At 60.9% G+C, this 14,192-nt stretch overlaps 1 protein-coding gene across 1 annotated transcript; it reads right to left on the bottom strand.

Annotated features, from left to right (window-relative positions):
* Positions 1-681: 681 nt before the first annotated feature.
* On the bottom strand, positions 682-12,531 carry LBRM_26_2300 (conserved hypothetical protein; the record flags this gene model as incomplete). Its single annotated transcript, XM_001562410.2, has 1 exon — positions 682-12,531. One exon carries the CDS (start codon positions 12,529-12,531, stop codon positions 682-684), a length of 11,850 nt encoding a protein of 3,949 aa, XP_001562460.2.
* Positions 12,532-14,192: the final 1,661 nt, after the last annotated feature.

Raw genomic sequence — 14,192 nt, 5'->3', positions numbered from 1 at the left:
CACACAGGGAGAGGAGGAGAAGAAAAGAAAACCTGAACTCCCTTCTCTGGTTGTTGAGCGTTGATGTGTGCACGACCGCATGCGTGCGTGTGTGATCCCCATCGGAGTGTGCAGGGGAAGCATGTCCAAGACGCAGTTGCAAAAGGAAACAGCGGAGAGTAAGAAGCAGAGGAGGGAGGGGGGGGGGGGGGGGCAGTGATGACTCGAGAAGAAGGCCACAGTAAGGGAGGGGGAGAGAGGCAACAAACTGCCTGAAGTAAGTGAAGTGTCATGCATGATGTGGTAGTGATGCAACCTGAGATGCTTTCTGCTGATGTCTGTGGGAGTAGAGCTGAAATCAGCGCAGGCATATACGAATTATGCTGAGGTCCACTAGAAATTTGGAAAGGGGGGCAACGCCGATGCAAGCACGCAGGCACCACCTGCCGAGTGAAAGACGAGCACGACGACACACACGCACACACAAAGCCGCGGCAGGATCAGCAGGAGAAATGGGAAAGGGTAAAAAAAAAAAAACGCCGTGAGAGCGAAGAGGCACCGCGGCACTTGTGTCGCCACATACACTCATCACACGGCCTCGCCCAATACAGTCAGCAAAGAAAGGCAGAGAATACAGTAGGAGCAACGCTACATCGACTATGGGTTTTGTCGTCTACAACGACAACGCCAATTATACCGCCTCTACACAAACCCGAACTCCGCCGCGTGGGTGAGGCACATTTCGAGGTCGTATTGCAAGTCCGCTGCAGTCGTGCATGGTTGCAGAAGCAGCGAAATCGGGGAGCAAGTGTGGGCTGTCGGTAGCCGTCCCGGCTCATCCCCGCACTCCACCAGCACCTTCTCCGGCAGCGGAATGCGACTCTGGCCAGAGCAGAAAAGCAAGAAGCGCGCCAGTTGAGACTCGGTGAAGCCGTTCAGCACGTCTGTCAGTATCGCGCGCATGGAAGGGGAGAGTGGCGACATGTCGAGTTCCGCGATGACGTGCTCGCTCGAGGCGGGGGCGGTGCCACACACACGCGCGCGCAGATCTTCCCACCGTACGGAGCGCAACGAAGTGGCGGGAACAACGGAGGTCAGACCGGCACGAATCGCCAAGAACGCAGGGTCGTACTGATGGAGCAGCGCCTCCTGAGCGAGGGCACGGCGCCGGTCCACTTCTGCCGCCTCCACACTGGCAGCCATCTCCTCAAGCTCCTCCAGTACCAGGTGACTCATGTCTTGCATGCTCATCTCCGGCGTCATGCAGGCGTACGGCCGCAGCGGGCGTGCGACGAGTGGTGCAACGGCACCGTCCATCACACCGGTCCCACCGCCTTGCAAGCTGCGCAGAAACACTGGGCTCGCTCGCACGTGCTCCGGCAGAGACGCAAAGAAGCCCTCGCTAAGCACAAACTCCTCGTCCTCGAGAGCGGCTATAATGTTATCGTCTATGTCGTGCGCGTAGTCGGCAAGCGTTATGGTGTCCTCTTGAAAGGTCAGCGTCTTCCACAGCATCTGAGGAAAGTCGAAAGAAGCCTTCAGCGTGCCGCACAGCACCATGTTGCCCATGATCTTGCCAAGCCACTCAAACATGCGACGCAGCACACTGCTCTCGACGCCATCGGCGGCTGCCTCGCTGGCGTACAGGGCGGACATGTTCGGGACAACTGTGAAGATGGTGCTGTGGCTGCACAGCTGAAAGAGAGGTACCAGTGGGTCAACTCGCACGCCGCGGATGAAGCGGTAGCTTACCTCATCTCCGATAATGCTCATGATTGTGCGTGTTACGCCACCCGCGTCCAGCGCTAGTGTACCCTCCAACTGCACTGCAAACATGCGTGCTCGCTGGTACACCCGCGTCTTCTCCAACTGGGCGAAGAGCTGCCCAGTCACGCTGCACCGCAGCCGGCGTTCCTCGGATGATAAGGCAGAGGCATCGCCGAAAACGTCGCGCAGGGGGTTGCGCTGACCGTTGCCAGAGTTGGCCGCGTCCCTCGATGGCGCCTCGCCCTCACCCCCCTCGGCGTTCTCGTCCCCATCCTCCACGACGCCCACCAAGTCGACATTGTTGTCATCCGTGTCGTCGTCGTCGTGAACATCGTAGACGAAGGCAGTCAGCGGTGCCTCTCCCAAAGAGGAGGACGCCGCCGCTGCGGCGGCCACCTGTCCAACGCCGTCTAACGGGAGCGGCGCAGTTGTGGAGGCGGCGTCAGCATGAGAGTGCTGGTGCGAGGGAGGCGGCAGCGGCGATACCGTGGATGACGCAGGCAACAGTAGCGCCGGGTGCTCCGCCATCCATGCTGCGTCTGCCTCGGCCCGCACCTGGCTCGCCTTGCGCAGTGACACAAACACACGGAGTGCGTGTCCGCCGTTGTACTTGGGCCTACCGCCTGGCTGGAGCTCGAAAATGGCCCAACGACCGCTGCTGAAGAGCAGGTCCGTTGCCTTGCGGTAGCAAGAAATGAGGTACGGCGACTTTTCGATAAGCCACAGGTGGCGTGCAACGATGATGGTCAGCTCCTGCACGCAGCGCAGCTGATGGATGTAGAGAAGCAAGCTGTGAATGTTCATCGACGCTTCCATGTGCCTCCCGCGGCCGCCGAGGGTGGGCGATCCGGCCACCGCCATCAAAAGTGGGTATTGCCGAATTACGCTGTGCGCCGTAGGTGCGTCGAGCAACGGCAACAGAGACGACTCCTTGAAGGACGTGATGGAGGCCTCCTCCAGAGCACGACTGAGTTGCTGATAGAACTGGTACGTCTGCGGGACAGGAGCGGCCGTGCTGCCCTGCCCGTTGTCCGCGTCATCGTTGCTCCACAACTGCTTGTCTGACGGTGGTGAGTAGTCTTGATAGCCAGCTGGTTTGAAATGCGTGTTGCCCAGGCGGATCTTGAGGCTGTGCGGCTCGACGGAGGCGCTCACGTATGGGTAGATTTCCTCCCCGTCGCCCTGCGCCGGCACCGACACCCACGATAGCTCCTGTCCATTGATGGTCCAACACACCATCATCGTCTCGAGGTCGATCATAGACCCAATAACGTCGCCGGCGCTTGGGCGTCGTGGCACGGGAATCGCCTGCTCCGTCATCATCAGGCGCAGGTGCTCGCGGCAGTTATACCCCCACGAATGCAGGTCAGACCCGACGTGCTGCGCTGAGGCAATGCGCTCGTGCTCTAGCGTGCCCCACCCCATCACCACCGTCCTGGATCGGTCGGCGAAATCCGGTGGCACCTCCACTTCGTAGTAGAACTTGCCACCTTTCGTAGGCGCTACGCCAATACTGCCGCGCACCTGACCGACAAGAAGCTCCCCGGCCTCGTTGAGGCGAGTCTCCGTCAAGGCCACAACGTGCGGAAAGGGCTTGCCCAGCATCGGCGGCAGTGGGCGCCGCTGCTCCATCGCGACCACAGTACGTGCCAAGCACGCGCTTGCCTTTGCAATGGCTGAAGTGGTTCGCATGGACGCGTGGTGGAGAAGCCCCAGGACGGTCGCCCGCTGTTGTCCCTCCACAAGGGGTTCCATGGACAACACTGGCACCAGTGGCTGCACGTTCAAGCGACCGCATGCGTTGTCCTCCATCAAAGCGCTCAGGCACTCGTAGCTGGCCTTGCGCTGTGCCGTGTCACCGTGTCGCACAACATTCAAGCATAGCGCGTGGAGTAGCGCGTCCTTCTCAGGCGCGAGGCTGAGTGGCTGTTGCCGGATCAACGCGAGGGCGACGCTTGCGATGGTGGAGACCAAGTCCGGCTCACAGATGCCATCCTGCAGCATCTGCAAGCACCGGAAGAAGATAGGGGTGACTGTGGATGCCGGGAACTGGCGCCAGCTCTCCAGCCAACCCGTGGAGCAAACATGAATGCGACGCAAGAAGCTCGCTTGGCACAGCTGACTGGGTGGCAGGAGTGCCGCGTAGCGAAGAACGATGGCGCTCGCGTAGTAGACAATGGCGCCGACCATGCACGGCTCCACAGTTGCCGGCGCCGCCGACTGAGTTTTGCGCTCTTGTGACTTTGCCAGATGCGACGTGAGCGGACGCTCTGGGATAGGAGAGACATAGCGACCCACCTCCGCGGCAGCACACGACCCAATCTGTTTCGCCGCCTCCTCCACCAACTCCCACAAAACGTCAGCGTTGTACGCGCGGGTGTGCAGGCCGAAGCAAATGATCTTGGAGCCGTCCAGCGCCCACTGGAACTCCAAGGTGGCGCCGTCGCCGGTGAGACGCGCCTCAATGGTGGTGGAGAGCTTATCCTTCGGAAGCCACCGCGTCACGCGGGCACATCTAGCGCAAAAGTGGCGATGGCGCAGTGCGTGGAAGTCGCGGACGTGCTCGCTCTGATGACACAAGGTGCAGTAGCAGCACAGGCCCGTCGCCTCCTGCCGTCGCACGCTGTTCGGTCGCATGCACCCACACGTCACGCACGTCGCTGCCGCAAGGGTATTGTAAGCGAAGCTGCACATGGGACACGTCCACGACGCGCCTGGACGCGCGTTGGTGCAGATGGCGCATCGCACAGAGGAAGGCTCGTTAATGAAAGTGCACATGGAGCAGGCCCATTCCTGGCTGGCAGCTCCGTCGGCGTCGTCACCGTCGGGCAGGTCGGCGCGGTCGAACTCCATCCGCCCACGCAGCACCGCTGAGGAGACGAGGTAGCCAGTGAAAGTGAAGGAGGCCTCCTTTGTTTCACCGAATCCCTTCACGAGCACGCGGTCGTCCTCCTCACCAGCGTCGCTTCGCATCGGGCGAATCGTCAATGTCATTGGTGCCTCCACGTCCTTCCCACAATCCACTTCCGCGTCAGCACAGGGTTTGCGTGCGGCGCTGGTAGAAGCTGCTGGTGCCCCCCAAACGTCCTCTCCACCCTCCTCGTTCTGGTTATCTTCGTCGCCCGAGTGAATGCGAGTCGCCCCACTATGCTCGCTAATCATCTCTTCGGCGCCGGAGGCCACCGAGTAGTCGTCTCCCAGCGCTGTCGCGTCACCAGAGTTGTCTTGCCCCTCGCCCTCCACAACTGGCTCGGAATAATCGTTTGCCGCCGCCGCCTCACTGACCTCGGCGTCGTCATTCTCATCATCGGCATCCTCCCACAGCATCGCATCGGGGGACTGGGCAGACGTCGGGCTGTGGTAGTCCTCGTCGCCCGCCTCCACCTCGCTCCCAACATCACCAAAGGCAGCGGCGGTTGCTGCGGCAGACGCGCCTTGCGGCAGCACTCCAGCGGCAGTGGCACAGTCGATGTCAACAAGCGGGGCGTCCGTCCACTCAGTATACCAGCTGCAATATGGCGAGGTGCGCTGGTCCTTCGACGGCGGTTGTTGCTCCTGCAGTCGCCGCAGGACGCGATCGAGCAGGTCACACCAGCTCGACGGTGCGGAGTGGTGTCCAGTACAGGCTGACCACCGCTCACCGCACGTAGGGCACAAGAGCGCGTCTCCGCGACGTCGATGGCCATGAAGACGGTCTTCAAACCTCTTAACGCTCGTGAGCGTGGTCGTGTCGGCAGACTCCGTGTACATGCTCGCCGCCGCCGCATCCGTGTTGGTAGAGTTGGCTTGCGGAACGCTAATGGACAGTCGCTCACAGAGACGGGGGTTGCACCAAAGTTCATTCCACGCCTCACGCAGTAACACATGCGGAGGCAGGGCCAACTGCGCCGCTGGCAAGATGGCGTCCAGCAAGGGCAAGAGAGTGTGTATGGTCTTGTCCGCTGCCGCCGAAAGTGTGGTTGACAGCGGTGTTATAGGGGCGCCACTCATAGGCCCACTGACATCACCGCCGCCTGCGCCTGTGGGGGAGTTGTTGAAGGGATTGTTGTCGCCGTTGTTACTGTTGCCCCCTTTTCCTGGCAGTGAGCTGTGCACGAAGAGGAGTCGCAGGGCACGTAAGAGGGTCGCCGGGTGAATCAGTACGACGTGCCGGCGTGCTGCACTGCCTGAGATTTCTTTCGTATAACTAAGTGAGCGCGATGAGGTAACCAAGAACGTTGGTGAGGTTTGCATCAGCCCTGCAAGACACTCGGCGGCCAACGCGGCGACCTCTGGCACGCATGCCTGCAAGCATGTCCGCACCGCGGCCAACGCCGGCAGCGAATAAGTCTCCCTCGTGGAGTCCGGCTCCAGGGCAGCCGCGCACACTCGCTGAATAGACCCAGCCTCGTCGCTGACGACAACCATGCCGCCCTCGAAGCGCTCAACGCGCACTGACATCGTACAGCCGCCAGGCTGGTCGAGCTGCGGAGGGGTGACGTAGACCATCTGCATCTCGTCTCCATCCGCGCCCAGCACGCCCAGAGTTACGTCCTGGCCCGACGCATCAGAGGCGGTGGTGGTGGTGCTGGACAGGTATTCCTTTACGAGCGGCAGCACCACTGGTGTCCACGACAGCAGCATTGCGCGCATCGTGTACCTCGCGCTGACGACGGCTTCGTCGGGCGAGTACATCCACTTGGCCCGACTGTCTCGATTGTACAGCTCCACAAACGGGAAGAGGTGTCGCACGGAGGCAGGGATGCCGCGATGTAAAATATTCAGCGGCAGTCCATTCCGCTCGAAGCCGATGCACCGCTCCTTCACATACACAACAGCCGTCATGACGTCCCCAGACCCGAAGACAATACAAGTGTCAGGGTTCAAGTAGTTCTCGGTCTGCTCTGCGTCCCACCGCTGCACAGCCGTGCCGGGCACCTCGTTCAGGTAGTCCGAGATGTAGTACACCCGGCACTGCTTCGACCGCTCCCCTGGGTAGAGGGTGAGCTCACCGTTTCCATTGAGTGAAGTAGCCACCGGCGGCGCATTGATCTCTGCCAGGCCGAAATAGTAGTAGCGCCCCAGCGTCTCACACTGAAAGCCACGCTGTAGTCGCACAGACACGCGTACGATATCGGGCGTGCGCGGATCTGCCAGGTCAATGGGATTACAAGCGTACGACGTGCTGCGCACATTGCTGAAAACTGCACCGCTGCCGCTGGAGCCGATGGTGGTCCCCGCCTGGTTGTGCTCAACTCGACGCCCACCCGCAAGCACCGTGACGCAGGACGGGACCGACGCACTGCTGAACCGCGGCTGGTAGCCAGGCGTGGTGGAAGCAAGCTGGTGGCAAGCAGCCCAGAGACGACGTACAGCACTCGCACTCACCGGCACAGCTGCTGCCGGGGGCGAAGCCAGCGATGTGGATGCGGTGTCGCCTCCGGCAGCCGAAGGGCGGTGCGAAATGGCGTTGTACAGAGCACTCAAAGCCACCGAGCGAGTCTTGCGCGCCACGGCTGCGCACTCGGCGACGGCGGTGAGGACATCAACGTGCGAGGCGAGGAGTGCCGGCGTCGCTGGCACCGCGATGGAGAGAGTCACAACGAGGTCGAGCAGCATCGCGTTTGTGACGTGTCGGGCTGCCGTGCGCTTCACGTGGCACACAGCGCCATCGTCGGCGCCACCGGCACTGGTGCTGTCAGCGCTGCCGAGGTCGTGCAGAAGCCGCACCAGCTGCTGCACACTGTGCTGTAGGGGAACAGTGCACGCCGGCACCAGGCTTACCCCATCCCCGTGCCCTGCAGCAGTGGGGGCGGCGACGGCGCGGGCGTGGCGAGAGCTGCGCAGCACAAGGTAGTGAAGGACCAGCTCTAGCAGCAGCGAAACACCGAACAAGGTCAAACGTGCAAAGGGAGAGAGGCGGACGTCAGCCGGCGCCGACGCCAACGACAGTGTAGATGACAAGCCTGCGGAGAGTGTATGGCCTCCTGTGTCGCCGACACCGAAGTGCCGCGCAGCGCCGCTGCCCTTGCACTCTCTTCTATGTACTGGGGTGACGGATAGCACGTGCACGTGGCCGCGGCCTGGCACGTACTCGCCGGTGCAAACGTTTGTCGCCACAAGGCGAAAATCCCGCCGCGGCAGTGTCAACCGCGTCAGGCTCACGCCATTGAGAGCCACTACGACGTCCCAGGCACCACGCGCAAACACGAAGCTGAGTTCCACAACGTCGCCAGCGCGCCAGTGAGGCAGCCGACGCTGACGGCGTGTCAAGTCTCCGTACTGTACAGTACCATCCCCGATAAAGTAAATGCCGTTGACATCCGTCTCTGGTGCACAGTCCGCGAGCGGTATGTCTGCGGAGGCGAGCCCGATGAAGAAGCCGCTGCACGTCCCGTTCCATAGCTCCACCCGCACATGCCCGGGAGTCCATGACGCGTTCGTGGAGCTCTGAGGGATGTCCCAAAGCCCTCCACCATCGCCCAAGACGGATGGCATCGAGCTAATAGACGTCACAGTGTTTCCGCTGGCGGTTTCTTGATAGCGGCGGTGGATGTGTGGTTCGCGCGAGGCCGGGGTCTCGCATTCGCCAAACTCAGAGATTCCATTACCATCTGCGCTACCAGAGCAGCCGGTCGACGATGACAGCGACGCTGATGGCACTCGCCCTCGCACGTACTTGGCTACCTCGACCAAGAACTCCTGCTCGGCCGTCTCGTTCGTCAGCAGCAGCGACTCTGTGCGGGACAGGCGTGTGAAGGACGGGAGCAAGCCTGTCACCACCTCCGCAAAATGTGGGGCGCACACCTGGACGTCAGCCGCGTCCATCGGCGCCGACATCAACGACACCGTGAAGGCGGCGAATGCGCCGTACTCCCACGGCTCCAGCAAGAAGCGATGCGGCGCGGCTTGCGTTGACTGGACGCGGTGAAGCAGAGCACGCAGCAGCCGAAAGAGTTGTGCAAGGAGAGCATGAACACCACGACGAAGATTCGCCTCGGTGGCGCGGCCGCACCCGCTCACCACACTGAGGTAGTGGCCGGCGGCAGCGGTGGTGATGGACGAAGACGAAGAGGCAGTGCCGCCACATCCAGCCATCGGCGCCACAGGGGCCCAGGCTGGTCCACCAGCAATGATGGCACCGGTAGTGCTCTGCGAAGTGAAATGTGCGTGATGGTGCTGGGTCGCGGCTGCGGGTCCAGTGCACCCGAGAAGCAGGACCCGTCGCACCGCCTCACTGACCAGTGCCAAGTGCCTCGGTGCTCGCCACGTCGCGGAGCACTTGGTTAGAAGATCGACAACCACCCACATGGTGCTGCCAAGCTGCCGGCGGTCCTCCAACGCTGCTTTGATATCCGCCATATTGAGTCCAGGAATACTGAACAAGTCAATCACCGCATCCACCACTTGCGCAGATGGCACGGTCGATGCCGTGGGGCCAGACGCGACATTGCGCAGGATGAACAGAGCGACCTCCAGCGCGTGGTCACCGCTGTTGGTGCCACCGATGGTGGTGCTGGCTAGGCTGACGCGGCGCACGGCGTCCGACCAGGCCGGTGAGTGCCATGTGAGCGAGTCACCATGAAGGTACCCGACGCGGTCTTGAAGCAGCACGTGTGCAATGACCAAAAGCGCAGCGCGGACGCCGTCAGCATGCACGGTGTGGCACCGTACCCGCGCCCGCAGCGCTGCCACCGGCATTTCGTACAGCGCCTGGCTAAAAGGGTCTGCCAGCGGCGCAGCCGCCGCAGTTGCAGGTCCAGCAACGCCGGTGGAGGCTGAGGTAGTCATCGCTGCGATTGGCACGTGGAAGCCGCTGCTGCCGCCGTCTGCCATTGGTGTTTGTGAACTAGCAGGTGTCGAGGCGCCGCCACCTCCGACGCTCCTCAAGCCTCCTCGCAGTAAGACAGAGCTCGCGACACGACCACGCCATTGCTGTGGCTGCAGCTGGTCACTGCTCGCGTGCAATTGCCGCTCCATCCAGGCCAAGAGTCGCTCCGCTACAGTGCGCTGCGCAGTGGATAGAGCAACCGTCCACTCGCTGCTCCAACGCGTGTCAAGGGTCAGTTGTACCTGCGCGCATACCTCACCAGGAAGCATGTACACAGGGTCCTGTGGCAAGCTCGGGATAACGACACGGCACGGCCCAGGGTAGGTGAGAGTGCTATCACCGTGCTCCTCCCTAAAGCCGTGCAGAGACACAGGCAGCTGTGCTTCCCTCTTGGCCTCCTTGCCAACAGCGGAAGAGGCCCAGCTGGTCTTTAGCATCCCCACCGCCCTAGGCGACGTGCTCGACGTCGAGAGCCCTGCCAGCGCCGAGGGAGTCCTCTCTGCGCTGCTCGCGTCGCTCTCCAGCGGCAAGAGCAGTACATCGCGACCGCGTAAGGCACGGTCCCACTGCACCTCGTCGGTCATGTGCACAGACACACGCGTGGCACCAGGCAAAGAGAGCTCCACCATTTGTGTCCTGCGACGGCGGCACGGCAGTGCGTCAAAGTCTCCATGCGCGCTGCTGAACATCAGCCCATCTCCGACACCGCCAGCGCGGCTCGCGCCATCAACGTCTTCGTCGTCGTGGCTGCTCGCGGGCGCGCTGACCGTGCTTGCCTGAGAAACTTGGCTCTGCGACGATGCACTTGCGGTGGTGGGTGCGGTAGAGCCTGCGTCGTACGCGTACTCGCCCTCAGCATCTGTGTATGCGGATCCGTCTTCGGCACTGTGCTCTTCCTGCTCCTCCGCCGACATCTCCTCTGTTGCGGTTGCTACGCCTGTTTGGTCCTCGTTGTCACGGACGTCAGGCACTTCGTGAAACCCTGAGGACGGATAAGACGGGTAGCGGTTGGCAGTACTTGTGCCGCTTTCGCTCGTGTACGCCAGCGGCAGGGCAGGATCGGTGACGCTTCGCCTAGCATTGGAACTCTTGCCTGTCGCGTCGGCTGAACCATGCACCAACTCGCTCAGGCGGGTCGCCGTCATCACAGGAGGGACTGGGAGACCAATTTCAAAGGGCACGCGTACGGAGAAGTTCACCACCTCTTCCGCGCCCCCGCCGCTCATAACAGCCGGAGCAGGAGTCTCCACTGGGGCTCTGGGAACGGCGGTTCCTCCCTTGTGTCCCTGCGAGGAGCGCTGGTAAGCCGCGACATCACAACCACCTGCCTTCTTACTGAGCAGTTGCTGTTGGTGCTGCTGTTGAGCCAATGCAACAAGCTTGGCAGGTGCCGTTGCTGTCACCGTCTCCAGCACCTGGCCCAGCTCCATGAGTGTATCCTGCGACCACTGGACAAGGGGCACGAAGTGCAGTAACGGCAGCACCACCTCCACCCAAAGAGCAGCCTGCTGCTGCGCTACAGAGGTGTGCTGCGACTGCAGGGAGGAAGCTGTTGGAGATAGGGTCTGCTTTACCTGCCAGCGGGCCTTCCGCTTCTCGATGGGCCGGACAGGACCTCCTTTCTGTGCCAGCGTCAGCGGCGATAGCTGCCGATGGTACGCTGACAACGAGGACGGAGAGGACAGGACGGCGGCAGAAACAGCACTGCCGTCCGCGCCTCGTATAGCGTCGGTGGTTGACACAGCGCGCAAGGAATGCTTCAGTAAACACGCAAACGAGTGACCCGCCTCAGCGCTAGTCGGGGCACGCCTACACAACATCACCGCCGTGCGTAGTACCTTCTGACGCAGCAAGGCCCCAGCTCCCGCTGACGGCAACAAGGACAACGACGGTGATGTAGCTGCAGCGGAAGTGGTGCCACTCCCGCTGCAGCACTCGCCGCTGTCCGACACCAGGACGCTTGCCACGACCGACTCCCACTGCATGTCGACACGCTCCGCAAGAAACCGGCGCGTCTTGCGCTCATAGCTCTCGCGGTCACTGACATCATCGTTTCCACAGCTCACGGTACTGCCCCAGTTGGTGCGCGAGATGGTCTGCTTGCCCTTCTCCGCGAGGGTCGTGGCAGACACGGCTGTCGCTGTTTTCGAGTGGACATTGCTTCGTGTCTGTTCCCCCGACGCGGTTGTCGCACCACCAAAAAAACCCGATGCGTCGTTGTCGTGGTCAATGTTCCTGTTCAACTGAATGGCGGTTGCACGACTCGAAGCAGCGGCCTCGCTTGTTGCGCATGCGCCGGTTGCGGTCCCGGGGGCGCTTCCTAAAGGTGACGCGAGAGCGCCGGTGTCTGTATAGGAACGCGATGTATTGGACAGAGTCCCCACTGATCCCCCACCGCTCGTGATATCGCGCAGCTCTCTTTCCGATGCGTCCCCAAGCGACTGAATGGCGAACTCAAAGACATCTGCCGACAAGCTCAAGGCAGGCGGAAAGGGGGCATGACCCTCCTTACACAGGGGGTGAACAACAGCTTCGGCGCCATGCGTGCCGGAACCTGAAGGGCCGGCGGCAACGCATGGCGACGAGGCCTGCTGCGCTCCTCGGGGGGCTGGCGATGCCGCAATAAAATAAGCAAGCGCGGCAGCACGCAACTGAGCGGTAGACAGCGGCACCTCACTGCAGCCCGTCTGCAAAAGGCTCTCTGTGAGCTCTGCTACGCAGCTCTGAATCCCGGCAGCGAATGCCGATTCCGTGGCCCGTGGCGACGCGCTCACGCGGACGGGAGGAACGAAGTACACGTCTTTCATGGACAAAGAACGCTCCGCATTCGTCAGCAACGGCCACGCGACGCGAGCCAGCTGATCGGCTGGCATGGCCATGATTTCCTCCACGCAACAGGTAGCAATCGCCGCGCTGGGCTCAAAACGAGCATGAACGGGGCGCACGGCCGCTGAAGGGTGAAATTTCGACTCCATGGCAGCCACCTTTGGGTTCTTTTTCGTTCCTCCGCTGCTCCAGATGACTGGGCGACACACACACACCGACACTGCGTATTCCAAAGGTTTGCTGCTTTGTGGGTCTTTGCGTATGCGCAGGTCAAAGTCTGCCCACGAAAAGTGCCAATGCGCGTACGAGGGTGGCGAAAGGCAACCGAATCGAGTAGAGAAGAGAAAGACCAGAAATAGAGAGAGAGAGCAGCGAGTAAAATAAGCGCGGCAGCGTGTAGAGCAGACACGGGGAGGAAGAGAAGGATGGAGAAGGGTGGGGGGGGCGCGACAGCCAAAGAGGGAGTGAAGTGCAGAGGGAAGGGGAATTTGGCGAGTGTGACGTGAAGCGAAGAACGCGAAAGTAAACCCCCCCCCCAAAAAAAAAAAAACACGCAATGAAATGGGGGTCTTTGGGAAAGCGCAGGCAGCGGGAGAAGGAAATGAGGGGACAGCACGGCACACACGCACGGCACACACACACACACACGCACACACACACACACAGGGCAATGGCGAAATGGGGAGAGAGAGCAAAGCGACAAAAGACAAATGAATCAATGGCGCTGCAGAAAAAGAGGAAAAGGCGGGAGGGAAGGAAAAAGAGATCCAGGCGGACACGCGCTGCCACCGTAGCAGGAGAGAGAGAGAGTCACGGCAGTCCCTCTCTTGAAGAAATATAAACGAAGAGGAACTCAGAGTCAGGGAAGGAGGAGAGGGAGTGTGGGGAAGACGTCAAGCGCACGATTTGCTGTTCTAATGTCTCGTGTGTGTATGTGTGTGTGTGTGTGTCAAGAAACGCTCAGAGGTACACCCTTACAAGCACAGACACAACTAAAACAACGACGCTCTGTTCTGAGGAAGGGCGAAAGAAATGAAAGAACGATGGAGTGGCACAAACCGAAGGAAACAAGCAAAGAGCGTCGGCACACTCAACAAAGAAGGAGACGCGGGAGGAAAATGAAGGAAAAGTCAGGAAAAAAAACGAGAGAGAGAAGAGCAACACACACACGCGCACACGCACACTAAATAATGTTTTGACAGCCGTGGCACACGCACAGAGAGGGAGAGCGAGCTGTACGCCTGTTACAAGTACTCAGCAAGCAATCGGTGAAGAACTCGAGAAACGAGTCCCCACGGGCTCTTCAGAATGAAAACTACAGAGGCTCGCTCACAGGGACGCGTGTACACACGAATGGAGTCATGCAGAACTTGCCGCCGCCGCCTGTTATGATGTCGCACGTGTGCGTCAACGTGCGTCCGTACGCTTTAATAGAGCTCGTCGTGCGAGGGAGGCACGCAAGGCGCTTGAGGGGAAGAGAGTGGGGAAAACACAGAAGAGGCGCAAGAGAGAGACACAACGCAAGGAGACGAGAGGGCTGGTGGTCGAGAAGAGAAGTTGTCCCCCACGCCCCCCTCGCTTTCTCCTCGACTCTGTGTATTCTTTGGGTATAGCACGTAGATGTATATATGCATATACGTGTGGCTCTCTTTTCCCATGTACTCCTGTATGCCGTGCCTCTGGCCGTGCCCCGCTTCGTCGCTTCACCGCTCGCCTTTTGCTGGTGTTTGCTGCTGTCGTGCGCTGTATGAAAGTAGAGGAAGGAGGGGACTGAGGAAAAGGCCGAGAAGGGAGTTAGAGAGAAAGTAAG

The sequence above is a fragment of the Leishmania braziliensis genome, chromosome 26 (genome assembly GCF_000002845.2).
Source record: "Leishmania braziliensis MHOM/BR/75/M2904 complete genome, chromosome 26".
NCBI lineage: Eukaryota > Euglenozoa > Kinetoplastea > Trypanosomatida > Trypanosomatidae > Leishmania > Leishmania braziliensis.
Note: the sequence above shows the minus strand (reverse complement) of the source record. Positions and strands in the feature narration are given on the sequence as shown.